This window comes from Oncorhynchus nerka, linkage group LG5 (genome assembly GCF_034236695.1).
Source record: "Oncorhynchus nerka isolate Pitt River linkage group LG5, Oner_Uvic_2.0, whole genome shotgun sequence".
NCBI lineage: Eukaryota > Metazoa > Chordata > Actinopteri > Salmoniformes > Salmonidae > Oncorhynchus > Oncorhynchus nerka.
Genome location: NC_088400.1, coordinates 24427147 through 24451897, shown reverse-complemented (window position 1 = coordinate 24451897; position 24751 = coordinate 24427147). Strand labels below are relative to the sequence as shown.

The 24751-nt window shown below is 44.0% G+C and overlaps 1 protein-coding gene across 4 annotated transcripts; it reads left to right on the top strand.

The window, feature by feature from the left end:
• Positions 1-760: 760 nt before the first annotated feature.
• uvssa (UV-stimulated scaffold protein A) lies at positions 761-24654 on the top strand. Of its 4 annotated transcripts, none has more exons than XM_029648694.2 (14): positions 763-955; positions 1175-1300; positions 1403-1733; positions 1838-1958; positions 2109-2492; positions 3010-3119; positions 4452-4580; positions 14175-14280; positions 18938-19136; positions 19289-19420; positions 19737-19920; positions 20104-20215; positions 23179-23368; positions 23713-24654. In XM_029648694.2, the coding sequence occupies exons 2-14, from the start codon at positions 1191-1193 to the stop codon at positions 23804-23806; spliced, it is 2202 nt and encodes a 733-aa protein (XP_029504554.1). In that variant the 5' UTR covers positions 763-955; positions 1175-1190; the 3' UTR covers positions 23807-24654. The 4 variants fall into 4 exon arrangements, with proteins under 4 accessions (XP_029504556.1, XP_029504554.1, XP_029504553.1 ...); XM_029648693.2 differs by having other exon boundaries at positions 763-959; XM_029648695.2 differs by lacking the exon at positions 763-955 and having other exon boundaries at positions 1207-1296.
• Positions 24655-24751: the final 97 nt, after the last annotated feature.

Sequence of the window (24751 nt, the reverse complement as noted above, 5' to 3'; positions counted from 1 at the left end):
TTTATACTTTTACCTTTGATACTTAAGTACATTTAAAACCAAATACTTTTAGAATTTTACAAAATTAGTATTTTACTGGGTGCACTTTTACTTGAGTCATTTTCTATTACGGTATCTTTACTTTTACTCAAGTATGACAATTGAGTACTTTTCCCACCACTAATAATTTGTGATATCCGTATCGCCGAAGACTACACCACTGCTGTCATCCTTACCTCCAAGCGTTTATTCAAATTTGATCGTCTTTGGAAGCCGACAGAAGTCGCAACATTGGAAGACCTAGCTAGGACTGTAGCCTACAAAAGCCTATTGCTGCTCTTTTCCCGCGATCCATCAAATACATTTGGTGTGTCATCATAGTGGTCAATGACTTGTGGTCAGACTCGCTCAGGTGGAACAAACTTAAATTTGCGCCCTTTTTCAATGCTGATTTGAATGTAATTGAGAAAACAAAGAAGTTTCAAAGATTGTTTTTCGCCAACATCCTCTCTGAATTTAAAAGTAATCCTCGAAGTAATGATCTAGTTTTTCAAAAGCATCTAATCTGATAACAATGTTTTTGCTCCACGTTCCATTACGTTCCATTCCTGCAGTACAGTTGATAACAATTGCTATGAACGCTAAAACAACCTGAAGCATCTATCATAAGGATCCTCTCGGGATATTGTGTCCTACTGAAGGCGCAGAAAATTCCTGACCGGAAGTCACTGTGTTTTGTTTGAAGCAGCTGATTGGCTAGGGCTGGGCGACGCATGCTCAGCATGACAGGCATTCAGGGGGAGCTAGCTAGCTGTCTTTGCTACAGACTTTGCTACAGTAGCTCGGAAACCAGATACTGTAGCAGCCAGCAATGTCTTTCATAAACTCACAATTATGAATTATGATTAAATACGACTGTCGTGAATTCGTCAGAAAATATTTTGAAAGGAAATCTATGTGGACGTACTGTACTGGAGTTAGTATGTGTCTCGCTCGTGAAGTAGTCTTTGTCTACGTATTTGCCAGCTAGCTAGCATATAGCTAGTTTGTTTTGTCTAGTCTCTTTAAATGCCATTAGCTACCACTTTAATTCAAGTATACCCAGGAGTGTCACCGTTGGCTTTGTTAGCTACATTGCTTTTTACATTTGTGCTAATTTGCATACAACCGTTACTATTCGTGGTTTATTTCCCAGCACTTCAGGTAAAAGGATGGACCACGCACAACGAGATAAGTTGTCAGAGCTCGTGGAAGAGTTGACCACATCTGGGGAACCACAACTAAATCCAAATAAACTGAAGGAAGTGAAAAAGATATGCAAGTAGGACGTTCTTTCCTATAGCTAATTTACTTATTCTGCTTCAGCTTTACATAAAAATGAGTACAATTTTAATTCTGTCAAACACAACTGCTCCTCTAACAGAGTTTCCAACGACTACATTGAACACTTCTACCACCTTACCATGACGCAGCTGGCCCAGGAGCATGCCGAGATCCGCCTGTCAGCCTTCCAGATGGTCAGTGAACTCTTCACCCGCTCACACCACTTCAGGGTCCTGCTGGTGGACAACTTCCAGGAGTTTCTGGACCTGACAGTGGAGACGGACTCAGATGAGCCTCTTCCACCACCCAAAGAGGTGGCCCGAAAGCTGAAGACCATTGCCATCAAAACTGTGCAAGAATGGCAGGCCACTTATGGAGAAGCCTATAAGAAACTGGCCTTGGGCTACCACTTTCTCAAGCAGGTTAAAAAGGTAAGAAGGATGATTAACTGTATTATATCATTTTAAAGGTCACAGTAAAACAAGTAAATGAAGTGCTGTTTGGCAATAATCTTGTTTGTTTGTGTTCCTTTCAGGTGGACTTTCATGATGTTCAGGCCAGAACACTAGCTGAGAGGAAACGAGAGGAGGAGAGACAGAAAAGACTGGGGAGGATTTATAAAGACAAAGTTGAAAAGGCCACCAAGGAAATGGAAGGTGCACACCGTACATATTATTACTATTGTTTTTATTATCATTATAATAATTATATTGTATCACTTCCTTTATACACCAGGTTCAGGGTTTTCATGCATTGAGTGTAGTTAATGTATAACTTTTCTATGTGTTGTTGTTGCTTCTTCTCAGATGCCTCAGGAGAGATTGAAGAGTGTCTTACAGAGATAAACAACTGCATAAAGTTGCTTCTGCCTGCAGAGTTTGACCTCAGTGACCTAGATACCTCAACTCCAGCCAATAATTCAACCGTTTCTGTCTCTTCTGTGCCTAATGAGAAGGCTAGCACCTCCAGTGACCTAGACGAACAGCCCTGTTGTAGTAAAGACCTGGAGCTCCAGAGGGAACCCAAGAATCCAGAGACAAGTACAGCAACGAAAACCAATGAGGAGAAGGAGGAAGAGGATCCTAGTGATGAAGACAGCGATATAGAGGATGTTCTGGTAGAAGATGCATTCATACGCAACACAGGACTCATATCTCACAAATACAACCTGGACCTGAACCTCTCCACAGGTGAGTAGTCACTCACACAGGACAGTTACATCTATAGGAACCCACGTAACCTTTAACCTCTCCACAGGTGAGTAGTCACTCACACAGGACAGTTACATCTATAGGAACCCACGTAACCTTTAACCTCTACACGTGATTAGTCACTCACATAGGACAGTTAGACCTATAGGAACCCACATAACCTTTAACCTCTCCACAGGTGAGTAGTCACTCACACAGGACAGTTAGACCTATAGGAACCCACGTAACCTTTAACCTCTCCACAGGTGAGTAGTCACTCACACAGGACAGTTAGACCTATAGGAACCCACGTAACCTTTAACCTCTCCACAGGTGAGTAGTCACTCACACAGGACAGTTAGACCTATAGGAACCCACGTAACCTTTAACATAATTCTCGAAATAGTTATAATCAACACTTCCAAAAGACCACGCTGAATAAGAAGTGCTGTTTTTTTTAAATGTGCCAGACAGGGAAGGAATGTAACCTTTCAGTAGTTTTCCTCAATCCCCACAGATTTAAAGCTAAAGGAGACAGAGGAAAATGAAGCAGTGGTGAACACCATGAAGGACCTGCACAAACTGCTCAGCACTAAACACCTGCCTGTTGTCCAGTACTGGGTTCAGGTAGGGCTTCAAATTCAACTGATTTTCAAAAACAGTTGCCTGTGCCCATCATTCAAATCAAATTGTATTTGTCATATGCTTAGTAAACAACAGGTGTAGACTAACAGTGAAATGCTTACTTAAGAATCCGGGTTCGATCCCAGGCAGTTTCTCAGCCGGCCGCGACTGGGAGACCCATGAGGTGGCGCACAATTGGCCCAGCGTCCCCGGGATATCCTTGTCCTATCGCGGTCTAGCGGCTCCTTGTGGCGGGCCGGGCGCATGAACGCTGACACAGTCGCCAGGTGTACGGTATTTCCTCCGACACATTGGTGCGGCTGGCTTCCGGGTTAAGTGAGCAGTGTGTCAAGAAACATTGCGGATTGGCAGGGTCGTGTTTCGGAGGATGCATGGTTTTCGACCTTCGTCTCTCCTGAGTCCGTACGGGAGTTGCAGCGATGGGACAAGACTATAACTACCAATTGGATATCACGAAATTGGGTAAAAAAGGGTCGAAAAAAATAATCATAGTCACACAAGGAATAAATACCCAGTGAATAACAATACAGAGTAAAACTAACATGGCTATATACAGGGAGTACCAGGTAGTAACATGGCTATATACAAGGAGTACCAGGTAGTAACATGGCTATATACAAGGAGTACCAGGTAGTAACATGGCTATATACAAGGAGTACCAGGTAGTAACATGGCTATATACAGGGAGTACCAGGTAGTAACATGGCTATATACAGGGAGTATCAGGTAGTAACATGGCTATATACAAGGAGTACTAGGTAGTAACATGGCTATATACAGGGAGTACCAGGTAGTAACATGGCTATATATATACAAGGAGTACCAGGTAGTAACATGGCTATATAAAAGGAGTACTAGGTAGTAACATGGCTATATACAAGGAGTACCAGGTAGTAACATGGCTATATACAAGGAGTACCAGGTAGTAACATGGCTATATACAGGGAGTACCAGGTAGTAACATGGCTATATACAAGGAGTACTAGGTAGTAACATGGCTATATACAAGGAGTACTAGGTAGTAACATGGCTATATACAGGGAGTACCACGTAGTAACATGGCTATATACAGGAAGTACCAGGTAGTAACATGGCTATATACAGGGAGTACCAGGTAGTAACATGGCTATATACAAGGAGTACCAGGTAGTAACGTGGCTATATACAAGGAGTACCAGGTAGTAACATGGCTATTTAGGACCTGTGTACATGTTGCAGGACAGGCTCCAGGTCTGCTTGATAGTAATGTTGATACTATTTAGGACCTGTATACATGTTCCAGGACAGGCAAAAAGTTGATTACTATCTCCCAAGGTTTTCACCAAGGCGGGTGTGCCAGAACCGCTCCTCAGACGTGCCATAGACTTGAAGTCGTCGCTGGAGAGAGCTCTGCAGAAACATGAAGACCTGCACATTGACTACAAGGCCAGGCATCGCAGAGTGGTGAGTACAATGAAAACATTATTTAGCAACAAGGGCAGGTGTCGAGAAATATAATAATTTGCAAGAAATCCAGATCATATTTTTCTTTGCATGCATTCCTCCTTTTTATTGTCCAGTTGTTCATGTGACTTCTCAGCCTGGTTGCAAGTATATATTTTTACCAGCAGAGGGCACTATTTCACAACGTATTACCCACGGAGAGGAAGAGGTTTACCACTTGCCATACTTTTATTTTATTTAACTAGGCAAGTCAGTAAAGAACAAATTCCTATTTTCAATGACAGCTTAGGAACAGTGAGTTAACTGCCTTGTTCAGGGGCAGAATGACAAAAAAAATTACCCTGTCAGCTCGGGGATTCGAACTTGCAACGCTCTAACCACTAGACTGCCTGCCGCCCCATATGAGTAGGGAAAGGGGGATACCTAGTCAGTTGTACAACTGAATGCCTTAAACTGAAATGTGTCTTCTGCATTTAACCCAACCCCTCTGAATCAGAGAGGTGGCTTAATCGCCACCCACGTCTCGGCTCCCGGGGAACAGTGGGTTAACGGCCTGGCTCGAGGGGTTGACAACTATCAGTACGGTATTGAGGATCATTTAACAAACGTCAGTGTGCAGATATCTGTGTGTGGTCTGTATTATCCATAGGTAAAATCCTGTTTTAAATACAAGTAAATAGATTGCACTAATGCAGTATGCATCAATTGCTGTGTTTTTAATACAGACATATTTATCCTCTTCACTTTTACATATTTATGTTCAGATCTTCTCTGAAAACTGTGAAATCCCACATGTTATTGTTATTGATTTTCTCATTGGAAAAACTGAGCGGCATCATTGACATGTTGTCCATGGCCTCAATACCATTAATACCTGAAGGCAAAAGTCCCTCAAATCTAATTCCATGTTCAGCACTTCTGTAATGTCTTTTATTTTAAATTGTTTCAGCGCCTGGAAACGGAAGAACCACAGTAGTTGTATTTAAAAAATGAATAGTTGGACATTTGTGCGAGGTATGATAGCGGTGTTGAAATGGAACGCATCAGGCTGAGATTAGCACAGCGAGAAAGAATGGAGAGGCAGTGCTTCAGGTATTAATAGACAGAACCATTTCTCCCCCTCTGGAATACTACGCATACCTAGCAGTTATGAGACTCATCATTATGACACCTGACGTCCCTTTTTAACTGGGCAGGGAGAGCAAGAGAGCGTTGCGTTTGAGGGAACGCGGGGAAGTGACAGTGACAGAGCGCCATACTGCTACCTGTAAAGGTTTATCACTGTCAGACAACATTTCCAATGCCGTGTGATAAAGCAACAACTTAAAGTCCTTTATCATAATTAGTTTTTCTTTTTTACCCTTAAAAGCATTTCATTACTGTATTCGCTTTATCGGGGCTCTGACAAGGATGTGATTGCTTTTTCGACTCAATAAACCCGTGCTGATTGGGAGTAAAATTGAGAAATCCAAAAAGGTAAAGATGGTAGTTTAGCTGCTTCTCACTCCACTGACATAAAAACATAGACGTGAAGTCAAGGAACAAAGTAATTACCAAAACAACTCAACCCTTAATAGCCTTGTAGTTAGTATATTTGTATGCCTTCGGCCTGCAGGACTACACTACATTGTACCTCCTCACAGTTGCATAACATGCACAGAAACATTTGAGATCCAATCATGGATTTGGATAATTTATGTTACGTTTTAATTCTATGTTGCATTAATTCTCTATCAGGCTTCAGTGAGTACAACAGAAAGCAAAAAGTATGCTTGCTTTAAACGTATCCATGAAAACTGTTTTAATTCAAATGTACTCTTGACATCAATTTGATATTTGATTGAGCAATCCATACTCCATGTAGGACCCACTTCTCCGTCCTAGTCCTATTGTAAATAAAAGGGCCAAACCTTAACCCACATCCAGACTGAGTGCCTGCTGTACTGCAGTATACCTCTTCCTCCAGCAGTATCCCTCTTTCTCTAGCAGTCAGTACCCATCCTCTCTCTCTCTCTCTGTCTGCTGGCAGTGGCACCCATTTGATAAATGGAAGAGGTGGATGTGTCTGACACCAGCACTCTGCAGCTGGCTGGATCTCATTTAAGCACCTTTAATTATTGGTCACTGAGGTTTATGGTAAAGAAGGGAGTATTTGTAAAGCAGGCACCTTTTCAACCCCCTCCCCACACATTGAACATGCAGCATGGGATGAATATTGCGTTGTTTACCCAGATAAGGCATCTTATCAGGACCAGGAGGAAGAGCAGTAATTGATGTCTCTCTGTTTTTCACATTGGGAAACTGGAGATAAACAGAGAGAGTCTTTCCCCCTGCCTGTTCTGTGCTTCATCCTCACCTGATCAGGCCGTGTGTACAATATCTACAGACTGACTGGTATTAATGTTAGCACCACTCCACACTCTGTCTGGGAGCTAACGTAGAGGCTTGGCAGGCCTAGTCTGTCTTCACCCTCTGCACTCCTGATCCACACTGACCACTGATCTGTACAGGGTTCAGTCAAGCACATGATCACTCATTTGAGATCAGTAAGCAGGATAACTGTTGTTATATCCCCGAATGTCATTATCTTTATGATGTTCAGAGACTGGGCCTATTTAATGTGAACCACTTTCAGCATGCATTTATCTAGACATAGTTCAAATATATTCATCAGATGGGCTAAGTAATAGTCTCATCATCCTATGATTGCGCCCGTGTCACGTCGCTGGTTGGCCCACTGCCTGTTCCAGACGTTCAGGATAAAGACATTGGGGAAGCTGACAGTGTCGTTTGGAGGATGTAGACATATATAACTTCATCTGTCAGGTGACCTGGCGATCCCCTCCAGAATGAGGTCCCAGGGGAGGCCCCTAAGGGGCCCTCATTAGTGTATCCCCCAGACACCCAGTCCGGTAGTAGGTCTGGAATATGGACCATTACTATTGGCTGGTACCTATCTCCACCTCCCCAAAGCATCCCTCAGTCCCCCTTCTGTTTGTCTTCATGTCAGATCCTCTCCCTCCCATTGAATCTTATTTACCCAATAGGCCTTTTCCCACTTCATTACTTTATGACAGAAACTCTTTTTATCAAATGCTGCTACAAAGTACCACCCAGTATTTTGACATGGCTCTTGACCACAGAACCAATCGAATAGTAGCTAGGCTATATATGCATGGTGGAAATACTCATTAACATCAATCACTATGTGACTGGAAATGCTTTCCAAGACCAAAGCACATTTTGCGTTAGGCTACATTTTCTTATGTAAAGAAAGTAAATGTATTTAAATGATTCTTGCATTAAAGCCTTTACAATCTTCACAGAACACATTCTCCCTCCACAGTAATGCATAATGTAATATACTCCTGTATGCTGAGGAGATGGTGTCTGTCTGTCTGCCTGTGGACTTGTGTGTTTCTGAGACTGAATGCTGTCTTACAGCCACAAGGGACAGCCTGGCAGTGAGGGGCATTACATTGTCTGCAGAGACAATGGAGGACAACTTAAAGAGTTTTTCACCTCCAGCAGTCTTGAGTGTGTCCTCCGACCGACCGACTCGCAGCGCTTAATTCCATTCCCCTGGCCGGGCATTCCCCTGGCCCAGCCGCCTTGCTCCAGCAGCCCATACACCTGAGTTATTGGTTTGCTGTAATAATTACCTTCCAGTGAGAGTGGATATTAGCATATAAATAGCAGATGAACGAAGGACCATCACAGCTGAGTACATAACATTTTTGGTTTATAAGATTGAATGGGTTTTTAAATGCATAGCCATCAAACTTGCCAAAAGACAAATGAAGTTGAGTTGAGTTGTCTGACGTTGCCTCCTAAGATATATTTTTTAAAGGATAACAGACTTAAGGAGTACACTGGAGCGGGCGCTTCCCAGGGCACAAAGTCATTGAGATTGTTACACAATTAATTAGATCATAGAAAATATATTAGAGGGCACAGGGAGCACTTTAGCCCCCTGAAGGGTGTTTTTCCCAGTAAGTGGTGGATATATAACCAGAACCTCACCTACACCTTTCACTGGGGGAAGGGACAGAGGTTTGGACATGGCCAATCCATATTTCACCCTGGATGTTTCAAAGCCAAGTAGCACTGGGAAGGAATGACACGGCAAATAGCACTGGGAAGGAATGACACAGCAAATAGCACTGGGAAGGAATGGCACGCCAAGTAGCACTGGGAAGGAATGGCACGCCAAGTAGCACTGGGAAGGAATGACACGGCAAATAGCACTGGGAAGGAATGGCACGCCAAGTAGCACTGGGAAGGAATGACACAGTAAATAGCACTGGGAAGGAATGGCACGCCAAGTAGCACTGGGAAGGAATGGCACCCCAAGTAGCACTGGGAAGGAATGGCACGCCAAGTAGCACTGGGAAGGAATGATACGCCAAGTAGCACTGGGAAGGAATGGATCATATTCTTATTTATTGCGCTTGCTTCTGTCTCTAAAATGTATCATGGACACCTTTGCAGAATTTTAATTAGCCTAATTAGGGAAATGTGGATAATTATATATTTTTTTTTAATGAAAAAAGAACACACATTTTCCTGATTGAATGACATACAATTATTGTCTCTGAAATACAAAGGAATAAATAGTAACAAATAACACCGCAGTTGTAGCCTAAAGCTGCTGTATTTGCTATGTAGACCATTCATGGGGAAGATATCCGTATAGTTAACTTAAAATTAAAATAAATATCTTGGAACTGTCCTGGAGTATTTTGTAAGAGAGAGAAAATGTGATTTTCTTTATACGTTGTACAGGATAGGAAAAATGTCTGTTTTTAAATGCTACGGTGGGGATAAGGGATAGAGCCCATGTTTTAGATAGGCTTGTGTCAGCAAAATGTTTCTCCTCCCCATGCACACCCCTTTATAAGAGTTACAATGCTGTCATCTCAAGATTGCAGTCCTGATTTTATCACTGCAGAATTAAAACTAAAAGAATGTCTGTCGACCAGGAATTTCTAGTGGGCTGGTAATATTATTCCATGGGGTTTTAATCTATCAACGGAGAAATAACTGCTTTGGATTAAAGACAACTGGTATAAACAAAATAACAATCTCCTTTTCCAAAATTGCTAGCTACTGGGAATGAAAGACTGTACCTGGGCCTGGAGTAATGTAGAACGTTTGTGTTGCGTTGTGGATTGCACTTTGTCTCCTTTTCCCTGAGTTTGAGGGTGGAATCCGCTAAATTAGAATAGAGTTGTTGAAGCGACCATTTCTATGGTAAACATTAAGTTGGGGGATTTGGCTCTCTCATACCTTACCATTGTGGTAACACTTGACACTCAGTGTCATGACACATTATAACACGGTCATAACCAAGTCATAACAGCTGACATAACTTGTCATAACCTGTAATAATATGGTATTACCACGGTCATGACCTATATATTTACACCTTTTGTGACATATATTGCATATTATGGCTGGTTATGACACCTACATAAGTGTCAAACCCACATTTATTCAAATGAGTTTTTTTCCTGTCAAGAAGTTTCCTTTTGTTTGAAAGTGTGTTTCTTAAATCCTTTGTTGTCATATTTTAAATAACTTGTAGATAATACACTTCATGACACTGTCATGGTTTTTACACTCTTTTACACTCACTCTGGTTTTTACACTCTTCCGTAGGTGTCATAACCAGCCATAAAATAACGCAATATATGTCAACAGGTTTCAATATGTGTCATGAACATATTATGACAAGTTGTTAGCTGTTATGGCATATTATGACATGGTTATGACCGTGTTATAACGTGTCATGACACTGAGTGTCAAGTGTTACCACAATGGTAAGGTACGAGAGGATCGCTTTAACAACTCTCTTCTAACTTAGCAGATTCTGCCCCCCAAACAGGGAAAGTGAGAGAGAGTGCAATCCACAACGCAACACAAACTAAAGTGTTACCAAAACCATTATTATATTAGAAACCATTATTATATTCTATGAAATAGAGAAAAATATCCTTCATTTCTTCAAGTATCATACTGCTCTTTTGCTTTCTTTCTTTCTCTCTCTCTCGAATATCAATAATTATGAGTTAATTACTATTTAATCTGATATTGTTGTAATATTGTGGGACAATTAAATTGGTCTTCGTGTCTCGTAAGCGCAGGTGTCTGTTGTATTAAGTGCAGGGCGAAGGATGAGCCACTTATTCACCACCATCTAGTTGGCCTCTCTGAGCAGCATGTACATTACTGTGGCTCCTCTCTGAGCAGCAGGTACATTACTGTGGCTCCTCTCTGAGCAGCAGGTACATTACTGTGGCTCCTCTCTGAGCAGCAGGTACATTACTGTGGCTCCTCTCTGAGCAGCAGGTACATTACTGTGGCTGCTCTCTGAGCAGCATGTACATTACTGTGGCTCCTCTCTGAGCAGCATGTACATTACTGTGGCTCCTCTCTGAGAAACATGTACATTACTGTGGCTCCTCTCTGAGCAGCATGTACATTACTGTGGCTCCTCTCTGAGCAGCATGTAAATTACTGTGGCTGCTCTCTGAGCAGCATGCACATTACTGTGGCTGCTCTCTGAGCAACATGCGCATTACTTTGGCTCCTCTGAGCAGCATGCACATTACTGTGGCTGCTCTCTGACCAACATGCACATTACTGTGGCTGCTCTCTGAGCAACATGTACATTACTTTGGCTCCTCTCTGAGCAGCAGGTACATTACTGTGGCTCCTCTCTGAGCAGCAGGTACATTACTGTGGCTCCTCTCTGAGCAGCAGGTACATTACTGTGGCTCCTCTCTGAGCAGCAGGTACATTACTGCGGCTCCTGTCTGAGCAGCAGGTACATTACTGTGGCTCCTCTCTGAGCAGCAGGTACATTACTGTGGCTGCTCTCTGAGCAGCAGGTACATTACTGTGGCTGCTCTCTGAGCAGCAGGTACATTACTGTGGCTGCTCTCTGAGCAACATGCGCATTACTGTGGCTCCTCTCTGAGCAGCAGGTACATTACTGTGGCTCCTCTGAGCAGCAGGTACATTACTGTGGCTCCTGTCTGAGCAGCAGGTACATTACTGTGGCTCCTCTGAGCAGCAGGTACATTACTGTGGCTGCTCTCTGAGCAGCAGGTACATTACTGTGGCTGCTCTCTGAGCAACATGTACATTACTGTGCCACTGTGGCTCGTCTCCCTGTTGAAAGCGATAACAGGGAGTAATTTAGACCTCATCCAAAGACAGTTTAGACCCTAATCTGCCATATTCAACACCGCTCACATGCGGTAATGAAAAATAAAATGAGGGGCAATAAGAGAAATAAAAAGCAAGCTTTGATCTACCTGTACTACTTGACATAAAGGTAATCATGAAAGCAATTAAGCTGAATAAATGGAAAGGCGTGCATGAAACAGTGGCTCATACGTGGCGTGCCCTAGACAAACCAAGGACATGAGAATTATGGGTAATATTTTATGAAAATGACCCCTATATTTAAATGGCATTCTGTTATGCGTTGTAGCACAGGGAATGGTTAACTACCTTTTTGAGTAAATTAAAAGGCATAAATTCTGTTTAGCGGCAATGCTGGCTTCGCTTCATCCCCCAGGCAGAGCAGAACAGAACAGCCTCCCTTAGAGAGGGGAGGAGGAGGAGAGAAAAAAGCCTTGGGTTGCTTTTCACTTTTCATAAATTCCCCTGCTCGGATTCTATACCCCAAAAATAATTTGCGGCCAAGGCAGCTCATTGTTATTCCGCCATGATTGATGGTGGTCATTTACTCTCCTGGGGAGTTAAGTGCCCCTGTCATTCCTGAAGAGCGTAATTGGGAGGTTCCACAGGTCAGCGCCGGTGACAGTTTTCTCTTTTGATTAGTGTTAGAGTGATAGCAAAACGTACAGGCTGGGTGATAGATGAGCATGTGCAGGTAGAGGCTCCAGGCAGAGGAGAGGAGGAGACCATGCACACCACCTTCTTTGTTCTCAGCAGCATCTTCTAACAGACAGGCAGGTAGACATGGGCCATGGACACGGTGGCCAGCATCAGTTTAGTTTTATCCAACTCATGCTCTGTTGTCTGAGAAGTGGGATGCAATAAATAGTCAAGTGCACAGCCTGAGTAATCAGACTTGGGGGGTTTATTTGGTAGTGATTATGGCTGGAAGCCTAATACCTAGGCCGGTGGTTACCACCTAGTCCTCTCAGCTCTTGTTGAGTAGATCTCCCGAAAGCGATTGTGTTGAGGAAATACAGCTGGCTGGCTCAGAGGTGAGAGCCCTCCATATCGCTTGGTGACCCGGACTCTCTCTGACTAGCCTGTCTCGGGTTCCTTATCAGCTCCGCACACAGACACCTCTCCCACACCTGTGAATCAGGGCCACAGTACACTTATCTCTCCATCTGTTGGACAGCCTATTGCTTCCAACAGTTTTATTTCCTCTTCTTTCAGGAATAAAGGATAGGCTAAGATTTGGGTATTAGGTGAGTGGATTGGCCAGAACAGAGAGGTGCTTATGTGCAAACTGGGGAAGGGGGGGTAGTTGAGCAAATGTATCTAAAGGTTAACAACAGCCTTTAGATACCTTTACAACTAATACATGTTGTCTTTTCAGATCATTTGTAAACTTTTAAGTTGTCTGTTTGAAAAACACTACCTTAGTCAATCATATTGTATCAATTACAGTTACTGGTGAAAAATAACTAAGTTGCCTCCTGGAGAAACACTTATGTAAATCTCCCTCTCTGTCTCCCTTAACCTCAATGACAAAATTAACTAAACAAGTGCTGTTATACGCACTGACAATTAGATGGCACAGTGGTCAAATAAACCACTACGTCAAAAGGAAGCAGACAAAAATTGGATGTGGTCAAGTGGAAATTCCATTAAGGCTTTGAATTAAAATGTGAAGACGTCCCACGTTACTGCCGAGTTAGCCGTTCGGGGCGCTGTAAATCTTGTGAACACCCTGAGGGCCGTGGGGGATACCATTTGAGTGATAATCAGCAACCGGGGAACTGCTGATGAGGTCCTAATTCCTCTGTAACCTGTCTGCAAACAAACACAGAGACAGCAGGGAGGAGAGGGGGTAGGGGACTTGAGGAAGACTGGGAGAGAAGAGTGTCTCGGTTTATTTCTAGTGATGTAGGAGCATGGAGAATACGGACGGTGCTGTTTGATTATTGTGGTCTTAGGAAGAGGCCTAGTTTTATGTTAGGCAAGTAAGGATAGTCCTTCTCATGTATTGTTAGTTTATAATAACATGTCTAACTAGCTACATTGCTAATGCATTACCATTTAGTAGTTTATTTTATTTTTAACCTTTATTTAACTAGGCAAGTCAGTTAAGAACAAATTCTTATTTACAATGACGGCCTACACCGGCCAAACCTGGGCGATGCTGGGCCAATTGTATGCCGCCCTATGGGACTCCCAATCACGGCCGGTTGTAATACAGCCTGGATTCGAACCAAGGTGTCTGTAGTGACGCACTAGATGCAGTGCCTTAGACCTCTGCGCCACTCGGGAGCCCAAATGGTGAAGTGGTCCTTTCCATAGTCAGTCAACCATGTTAAGCTGACCCTGTACTTACAAAGATACCCTCTTCCCATCCACTAGATGAAAGCGCCGGAGGGCAGCGATGACGACGATGATGACTTTGAGGAGGTTCCGGAGAAGGAGGGTTTTGAACCCCACATTCCAGACCATCTACGGGAGGAGTACGGTGAGTTTGCTCAGCTGCAGAGGACCAGGGGCAGGTGCATACACAACAGGGTCACAGCCATACAAACAGCATCTGAGAAGAGCATAATGAAGAGTAATCCCAGTAAGCTCTCGCCCTCGCCTCAGGATATCACCACACACACATCACATACTATTGATTGGATTGGTTCAGATAAACATGAGTAAGGTGCCAAAGAATGCCTCTAAAAGCTGGTTTGTTTGTAGAGTGATTGTTTAAAGCCCAACGTGTGCAGTGTTGGTAAAGGTCGTAGGTTAGGCCTCAGGCACGTTCCAGGCTGGTTTTAACTTCAGATGTTCAAAAGTACTTCAGCATTGTACTCAATTATCCAAACTGCTCACCAATTGTAAGTAACATAATTGCTCATTTACCTGTGCTAAATCCCCTTATATGATTTATGACCAATGTTTTATAAAAGGTCTTCCATCAATGACAGCAAACCAGTTTGTTCCAGTTCTATAGCCAGAAGTTCATTTTCCCAGTCTATGTAATTGCTAATGGCCTCAATATTGATATATGGTTGCAAGGCTGTAACAAAACGTGCCATGCACAGAGATCAGAGGTTGTCTGTAATGCAAGTGGATTATAACAGCCTTGTGTCCAACTGACACTGTCATAATAGTTGACAAAGGGGCAATCTGCAATTACCGTACTACATCCATTTTTTTACTTTCAAATTAGCGATATACACCAATTGATTCTTGAAGAATATAACTTAAAAATGCCTCATGCTTAGTTCAATTGTCATACTCCATCAGAACCCAAAATATAAACTTGTTGTCTTTTTTTGTAAGCAATGCAAACACTGTATAGCCTCAAAACATGGTTAAAACTGTCATTTTGTTCTATAGGATGGTCAGTCCTCGCATCCGAAGCTCTGTCTATGAATTTGAGTGGTTACGTTTTTCCAGCTCCATCCCTCAGCTGTTTACCAAAACAGAGGCGGGGCTGACCGCTTTGTTGTTGTTTGAACTGAAGATTTCTCCTTTTATACCTGCTGGCTAAAGAAGTTCAAATTGAATCCTTTCTGGACATGTGATCAAAGACATCTTGTTTCGATATACATTGTGTGCTCAGATTCAGCCTTAAGGGAGCCAAGTGGTTGGAGCGTTGGGCCAGTAACCGAAATGTTGCTAGATCGAATCCCCGAGCTGACAAGGTACAAATCTGTCATTCTGCCCTGAACAAGGCAGTTAACCCACTGTTCCTAGGTCGCCATTGTAAATAAGAAACTGATAATAACTGACTTGCCTAGTTAAATAAAAAATAAATTAATGTTTTAGGTTCACATTACATTTTCCACCTAATTCCTTGTCATCACATTTTCAAACGAAACTGACCATGTCACTTAAATTAGATTTGTTATCTGATTAGCCCTAAAACCGTCCTCCTTGTGTGTTGTCCAGTGGCTTGATTGGTTTATTTAATGTTCTTAAAGTGAATAGGAACCAGCCTACAAAGTCTGTAGCATGGCCGGGCAGGCTACTTTGATGAGTGATCTATGAAGTGATCTGTGGAAGCCATGGAAAATTAACAATGCAATGCTGTTAATGAGCTCCTATTAGCCCAGTGCTGTAATTTACAACATCCATCTAGCCTCAGTCTCTCTGTAGGGGGGGTAGACCACAGGGAGTGGGAAGGGAGAGAGTCTCTGTAGGGGGGGTAGACCACAGGGAGTGGGAAGGGAGAGAGTCTCTGTAGGGGGGTAGACCACAGGGAGTGGGAAGGGAGAGAGTCTCTGTAGGGGGTAGACCACAGGGGTGGGAAGACCACTCTGTAGGGAGTGGGAAGGGGAAGGGAGAGTCTCTGTAGGGGGGTAGACCACAGGGAGTGGGAAGGGAGAGAGAATGCTCCTAGTCTCTGTAGGGGGGTAGACCACAGGGAGTGGGAAGGGAGAGAGAATGCTCCTAGTCTCTGTAGGGGGTTAAACCACAGGGAGTGGGAAGGGAGAGAGAATGCTCCCTAGTCTCTGTAGGGGGTTAGACCACAGGGAGTGGGAAGGGAGAGAGAATGCTCCCTAGTCTCTGTAGGGGTTAGACCACAGGGAGTGGGAAGGGAGAGAGAATGCTCCCTAGTCTCTGTAGGGGGTTAGACCACAGGGAGTGGGAAGGGAGAGAGAATGCTCCCTAGTCTCTGTAGGGGGTTAGACCACAGGGAGTGGGGAGGGAGAGAGAATGCTCCCTAGTCTCTGTAGGGGGTTAGACCACAGGGAGTGGGAAGGGAGAGAGAATGCTCCCTAGTCTCTGTAGGGGGGTAGACCACAGGGAGTGGGAGGGGAGAGAGAATGCTCCCTAGTCTCTGTAGGGGGGTTAGACTACAGGGAGTGGGAAGGGAGAGAGAATGCTCCCTAGTCTCTGTAGGGAGGTTAGACCACAGGGAGTGGGAAGGGAGAGAGAATGCTCCCTAGTCTCTGTAGGGGGGGTTAGACCACAGGGAGTGGGAAGGGAGAGAGAATGCTCCCTAGTCTCTGTAGGGAGGTTAGACCACAGGGAGTGGGAAGGGAGAGAGAATGCTCCCTAGTCTCTGTAGGGGGGTTAGACCACAGGGAGTGGGAAGGGAGAGAGAATGCTCCCTAGTCTCTGTAGGGGGGGTAGACCACAGGGAGTGGGAAGGGAGAGAATGCTCCCTAGTCTCTGTAGGGGGTTAGACCACAGGGAGTGGGAAGGGAGAGAGAATGCTCCCTAGTCTCTGTAGGGGGGTTAGACCACAGAGAGTGGGAAGGGAGAGAGAATGCTCCCTAGTCTCTAGGGAGGTTAGACCACTGGGAGTGGGAAGGGAGAGAGAATGCTCCCTAGTCTCTGTAGGGGGGTTAGACCACAGGGAGTAGGGAGGGAGAGAGCATGCTTCCTACCACAGCCAGGCTGAGGTGATCTCTCTCACACACACACACACACACACACACACACACACACAATATTCTTTGTGACTTACATAAGGGATATTTCCTCATTAAATTGGAAGCAGTCCTCCTGGGGGTAAATAATTATGATTTGGTCCCAGAATGAATCTGGCAAAGTAGTGTTTTTAGTGGTACTAAATGTGATGTATTTAGTACCCGTGTTTTGACTGGATCTCTATTGATTTTGGCTTGAGGACTTTAACGGCACGTTGTAGATGTTTCTCCTGGCTGCTTTAGATGTTTTCTCAGATACCTCAGGGATTTGGTACACATGAAGCCAATCCAATGGAACAAGTCAAAATACAAGATTCAGTTTTAGGACAAAAATAATAATATCTGTAGCCTTGGTGCAATCAACAATAAAAAATACTAAATAAATAAAAGGTAGCCTACTCTTTTAGGAAAAAAAACAGAGAACATTTTTGTGAATATGCACTGTTTTTTTTATTTTAACTTATCAGACCAATCTATCAAATGCGTCAACCCGTTTCTCAGAAAACAACTCTTATTTTCCTCTAGAAACCAAGCTTTGATCCAAAGAGAGAGGGATGAGCTTGGCCTTTCCCTTTCTTTCTCTCTCCATTCTCTCCACTGCTCTTTTATCTATCCCTTTATCCCAGCAGTCCTGTCAGGACGTTATCTCTTTCTCAAATTTACATTTTAATTACAAGGCCTGCTGAACTCAGGAAAATCAATATACCCACCATTGGCAGCCCAGCGCCGTGTCTCCCTGCTGCTAGACCTCTCTATGTACTATTATTGATTTATCTCTTTAACACCTGCAACTTTATTGCTTCAGACAAATAGCTACCATTTTGGTCAATTTGAACAGAAAAATAAAGGATTTGGTAGTATTTCACAATTCCTCAGATGGGGTCTTTGCACAGAACGATGCCGTATGTCAGAGCGATGGAGGACTCTTGGATTAACCCAGGGATAGGCCTACGTCATGCAGGGAATGGGCTCTGATGAGGAAGAAGACTTGTGCCTCTGACCAACATTACATTCTCTTTTATTGTCCTTTTCCCCCTTTTTCTTGTTGGGGGGAATTGTTTATGTGTATTATTTTCACAAATACATTTGTGTCATTAATAATGTTTATTCATTTCCAAAGGATTTTCTAATGTATCTGGTCTGTTACTAGGAGAGGAGATGAAGATGAGGTTAGATGCTTACATGCGTAGCTGTAAGGTAACTCCCACTTTGTCCTCTGCGAGGTAACAACTGCTCTTTAAACATGTTTTATTTATTTGTTTTAATAAGTTTAAGTTGTCCTGGTATGGGGTTGGGGCAGGTGCGGCTTAGAGCAGAGCTGTGATCTCTCTTCCAGCTTTAAGCTCAGTCTGACCCTCATAGAGCCCCTCTACAGCCCCTCTCTGCCCACCCAGGAGGTAACGCACAGTGGCAGAGCATCTCCTCCACCTCTCCCTGCCCTGGCCTTCACTTCATAACTGGGTTAACATTACCTACAGCAGGGTGGGCAACATCTCCAGGCTTCAGGGCCAGATGGAGATTTAGACATTCAGCGGAGGGCCAGTGTGTTTAAGAGGAGAGTCGTATGTTTTCCAAGAGGCTAGGAAAATAGATTCTTGTGGGACAGCTATTTATCTGAGCTGAGCAGTGAGCACACAGCACTAAAGCAGTAGAATGTGCTTGATAAATCCGTACATATAAAAAGTATTTGGAAGTTCTTGATGTAATATGTAACATATGGACACACTACTCTGCTGGTCATTCCAGGTTTAGAGCCGTCCCCCTCTACCTCTGTGGCCTGTAAGAAGCCGGTGCAGCCTCCAGTGAAGTGTCCTGCAACAGGAGCCTCTCACACCCTCTCCAGACCCAGGAAGAGAGCCACTGACGAGGAGCAGGACCCCACCTGTGCAGCCGCCACACTCCGCCTCTTCAAGCAGCGCCTCCTACCCCAGCCACCTAGCACCAGGTGACCCCTCCCTGCTTCACTTCATAGCTCTGGATGATTATTCCACATGAATTGGGATTTGGGATGGCTACTTTGGAAATATGTCTGTCTCGACCAAAGAGAAGAACCACAGCCTCAACGACTTGTGACTACTGTTTTCCATCTCTCTCTAGCTCTGCAGCAGGAGGTCATGTGGACCCCACATACCAGGCTAGTGAGGACAGGGACAAAGCTCCAGTCATCCCCTTCGGTTTGGACCTCTACTACTGGGGAGAGGAGCAACCCACTGCAGGCAAAATCATCAAGTACATACAGACTCCCAACTTCCTCCATGACTAGCATGTTTTATTGAGTATACATTGAAATGGAACTACTGCACAGAGCTGAACTTTTCGCTAAGTTTTCATTGGTTTTGATATGGCCACTAGAGAGCACTATGGTATGTTCAGAGTCACTGTAAAGCTGTTATTAGAGATAAACAGTGTTATGAGTTCTGAAAAGAGACTCTCCCATAATACTTCTGACTAAATTCTCAGCTAATAGCTATACCATTGCTACAGATTGATATTAGTAAAGAGCATGGACAGTTCTTCACACCCCTCCCTCTATCCTGGTGTCCAGGAATAGCTCCCAGCACCAGTTCTGGGTTCCCAACGAGGTAGAGGAAGAGGTGGAGAATAAGGAGCTGGCTGCCCAGATGAAGTCCAGGTACATCACGTTCGCTGGCCGCTTCCAGCCCGTCAAGCACAGGTGCAAAACCCCCATGCCCAACGGAGGCCTCTGTGAACGCCAGGACCGAGTCAAGGTGAGCTTTTAAGTTTTTGGTGAAAGTATTACAACTGTCATTGTAATTTCTATTTTTGTATATATTCTACTGGTAATAGGTTTAGATACCAGTAAGTGAGGCTTTGCAGTTAGGCAGAATTAGAGTGAAAGTGACATGTAGAGGATCGTTGTTGATGAGGCCAGGAATGTCTGATTCCCATAGTGTCCTTTCCATGGGCCGATCATCCCACGAGACGAGCTGGGAAAACCCACCAACCCTGAGGACGCTGTGCGGCTGGAGAAAGAGGAATGGAAACGTAGAGAGGACCAGCCTGGTGAGGGACATAAGAGGGCTCCTATTAGACACTTCAATTCCAAAAAACTACAACTGAAAAAAGACTTTGTATAATTATCTAGCTGACAGCAGACACAGTAATGGAAGTAATATTGTAAAGGAAATCTGATGGCGTTGATAGGTTCCCTTTCATAAAGGTCTTACTAATATCTGCCCTGTGCAGTGGCAGCTCTCTCTGGTCTAGTCTGTGGTAAAGAAGGAGAGATAATGGAAACACTTCCTGCTTCTGACTCCTCCCCCAGAACTCTCCATCACTCCCAGTCCCAGGCTCCCTCAAAACTGTCCATCACTCCCAGGCTCCCTCAAAACTGTCCATCAGTCCCAGCCTCCCTCAGAAATGTCCATCAGTCCCAGTCTCCCTCAGAACTATCCATCACTCCCAGCCTCCCTCAGAACTGTTTATCACTCCCATCCCATCACACAAAGGGCAGGAGCAAGACGGCACCAGAGTCAGGGAGCCAGCGGTTCTTCCACAGCACGGGGATGAGGGCCTTTTTAGTTCAGGAAAAGATGAACTGATGGAATCACAGTCATCAATACCCCTGATAATGGACTGCTGTTTCTGGCTCTGGGCTCTCTCTTTCTCTATCCTGGAGGCCGCACTAAAAGCCAATTAAGGGTGTGTTGGCTGCTGCCAGCGGGGCGTCGGATGTGCTTTCTCTGCCTGCAGTCACTTGTTAACAAACAGGTATCGGGGCCAGCTGACTCGGGCGGCCGCTGGCCACTGGCTTGTGAAATAGCATCTTTTGTAACTAACTACACTATTGATCCCCCACTCCATCAGCGCTGTAGACTCATCCAGACGCTGCCACACAGTGTGTCTCTGGCTCTATGGCCACAGTGGCTCAGCACAGCAGCATGCCGGCCCACCAGGCCACCCGCCAGGCCACCCACACCAGCCCTATAAGGACCTGCAGAGATCCATCAATCCTCTCTGCCTGCCTGGTCACTCCACTCACTCTCATAGGGCACTATTGATTTTTACTCTTAACGCCCTCAAATAGTTTCTTAGTGTGGCCCCACACACTCATAGGTTGTATTTTAAATTCTATATGAACTAACCGATGTCAGGGTCTCTGACTGTTGTCAGGCAGAAAGAGAGATAGACCATGGCTTGTAGACATTGCAGCACTTTTATCTTTCGATGCCAATTCTATCCTAAATATTAACTCCATTGTCAAACCATTCCATACTCTCAAAATAGGTTTGGTCAGGCTGTGATAGATGATCAAGTTAACACTGTTAAAATTGCATGTCTTCAATGTCTGAGAGAAACAGTTACGGTTCATGATCAGTCTTTGGCACATTAAGGTATAAGTAGGTTTTAATTAGAGTTCCCAATTATAGTCATGACAATTAGTTAATTTGCTATTTGGCTCACGATGGCTAAAACTGAATTTAGTAATAAAGTTAGACAGAATATTTGATTAATGATACTCCAGGCTTGTATTGAGGAGTTATTTCAACACAGTTATTATAGCAGCTATTTTCCACACTCCAAAACCCCTAGGTTATTCCCCTGAAATTACATTTACATCAGAGAAATTGTTCAAAAATCACAGTCTCAACAAGTGTATGTTTATTTTTGGATAACAGCAGAGTAAATAGGCACAGGCCAGGACTGCTCCCGAGGCTCTGTCTGTGAGGAGTGTCAGTCTTGGCTCCCGAGGCTCTGTCTGTGCGGAGTGTCAGTCCAGGCTCCCGAGGCTCTGTCTGTGTGGAGTGTCAGTCCAGGCTTCCGAGGCTTTGTCTGTGTGGAGTGTCAGTCCAGGCTCCCAGCTGTCTGTGTGGAGTGTCAGTCCAGGCTCCCAGCTGTCTGTGTGGAGTGTCAGTCCAGGCTTCCGAGGCTCTGTCTGTGTGGAGTGTCAGTCCAGGCTTCCGAGGCTCTGTCTGTGTGGAGTGTCAGTCCAAGCTCCCAGCTGCCTGTGTGGTGTGTGTATGGAGTGTCTGTGGTGGGTGGACGGACACAGCTGGAGTGGACACGAGGCTGTTGACAGAGAAAAGGCCCCTGCTGCAGGGGCTTCAGACAGCTTAACTTAATAAGGGCTCTCTCTCTCTCCTTCTCTCATCCTGGGGATAGGAATGAAAGCACACAAAAGGCAGGACTTAACCACAGAGGGATCACAGGGCTCATGTAATAGGGGGCTTTCACCATCCCCACCCGACCCTGCCTGCCACCCCAGGGGAGACGAACACCCCCCACTCCAAATTAATTTGTAACTAAAATTGGTGCCCCTTTTTTACAGGCTCTCACATGTCGCTCTCAGGGGTGATTGAGGAGAGCCCTAACGCTGGACCCAAAATACCAAACATTTTTTCAATTATTTTCTCGTTTGTTGTCGTTATGAGGCTGAGTTGATGGTGCAGTTAACCTATTCCATCAAGGTCAGGCGTAGCTTTGGAGCGGGCCATCACAGCCATGATTAATCCTCCATACCATCAACATCCTCCTGTAGGACCTTGGAACACATACTGTTTGTCTGGGCCCTGGGCTGGCAGTATGTCTCTGACTCGGTCTCTTACAGCCTCATCAGGTCTTCAACACTGTGTTGTCTGTAAGAGTCATTTTAACTTTGTCCTTTATTTAAAACCATAATCCAGTGTTTGGTTGTCTTTTCAATTTGTCCTGTGTTTGAATGTTTGGACATGCTCGTCTTCTGGTCCATCCAAGTGTTGGGAGTAAATGGATGTTCATGTTTAGGTCATCCGTGTGTGATTGGATGTCTGCTGATACACACCATGTTTAGGTCAGAGTGTCTACCGTGTGTGATTGGGGAAAGGGGGATACCTAGTCAGTTGTACAACTGAATGTATTCAACTGAAATGTGTCTTCTGCATTTAATCCAACCCCTCTGAATCTGAGTGTCTACCGTGTGTGATTGGATGTCTATAGACTACACGCCATATTTAGGTCTGGTAATCTAAGTTTATTTGATTGTTTAGACTGGCGGGACCCTGAGCTGATGAGGGACATAGAACTTGCCACTGGGGAGGACCTGGGGTCCTCCAAATCCTTTGGGAAGGGCAAGAAAGGCAAGGGGAAGGGCAAGAAGAAGAAGTACCCCAACCTCAGTGATCTGAAGAAGGGTGTTAACACTTCACGCTCCAGACTAGAGAAGAAGGTTTTCAACCCGTAAGTACTGCAACAAGTGGCTGTCTCTTGTGTTTAACTTAAAGGAAGTATTACCCCAACACAATGGATATATGACCTTGCACTCACTAGACGTTGGGTGTTTAATAGATGTATTATTTAAATATATATACTGTAACCTTGTTGCACTTGGCTTAAACGTCCCATGTGTAACTATTTACTTGTCCGTGTACTGTATAGTTTCAAATTCCCAATGTGTATTTGAGAGGATGAATGATTATTGAAACCTCACCTTAACACTTACTGTAGGATAACTGGTGTTGGTGATAGGATGTAACCATTTTGAAACACCGGTAATTCTAAACCTTTACTACTTTATTTTTCAGGAGCTCCATGAGGCGAGTGACAGACGTCATGAATAAAATGGACAAATTGAAACACGCAAAGTTTGCAAACCAATTTAATTATGCACTGAATTAACAGGAAGTTGAGGAGGCCAGTGGATTTATAATCCTCATGTACTGTACTGGTAGAAATGACTTCTAAATGGAGACTTCTACTACATTCACATCTCATGTCCATGTAACAACATGTTGAATTGCGTCACATTTATGCTTTCTATTATGTAAAAAAAAAATGTTTTTAGGAAATAATTTGTCAAGTAATGTTATTTATTGATTTATGTGTATCATAAGGGAAAATGTAGTGCCAATCTTTGTCACCAGTTAGCTATTTACACTTAATGTAGTCCCCCCTTAGGATTTTCAATGGCAGAACTATTTTTACAATTATCACAACCATTGAATGCTTAATGTATCAATACTATTATTTGGAAGTGGTAACCTAACTGTTGTGACAGGCAGCTTTTAACAAGTGTTGCTCTTGACTCCCATACTGTTCTGTGTCTGAGTTTGAAAGCACTGTAAGGGCTTATAGAAACGTCTATAGGTTGCCAATAACTGCCCTGCATCAGACCTCTCTGGACTGTTAGAGAAAGACAGCCTGTGAATCAATATGAATCATTTAATATTCACCTGACAAAAATATCTTCCCTTTTTTTGTATATGTTTTCTCTGTTGTGTAGTAGTAGTATGATGATAGTGAATGTGCTTGTGTTGGATTAGTAAATGTTGATTGCAAGGAGGGATATCTTCAGGCCCGGTTGTTGGCTGTTTTGGTTTGGGCAGGTCTGGTTGGAGGCATTAAAACTCTACTGTCTACTAGTCATTGGGAGCACATTAAACTAATTGTTTGCACATAAGCTGTCGTTCTTTAATACTGAAATGTATTTAACATTCCTGGGATAAAAGTTTACCTCATTCAGTCCACTGTGCCAGCTGCTCAAATATTATTTGATGAGCCCCAATTTGTGCCTTTGTTTCTATTTGGGCATGTCGCCAAATTTGCTTGCATTATTGTTTACAT

Coding starts and splice junctions, on each gene's coding strand:
- uvssa (XM_029648694.2), top strand. CDS start 1,191: ATGGACCACGCACAACGAGATAAGTTGTCAGAGCTCGTGGAAGAGTTG. Junction 1,301..1,402: donor GAAGTGAAAAAGATATGCAA/GTAGGACGTTCT, acceptor CTCCTCTAACAG/AGTTTCCAACGACTACATTG. Junction 19,421..19,736: donor ACTGCAGGCAAAATCATCAA/GTACATACAGAC, acceptor CCTGGTGTCCAG/GAATAGCTCCCAGCACCAGT.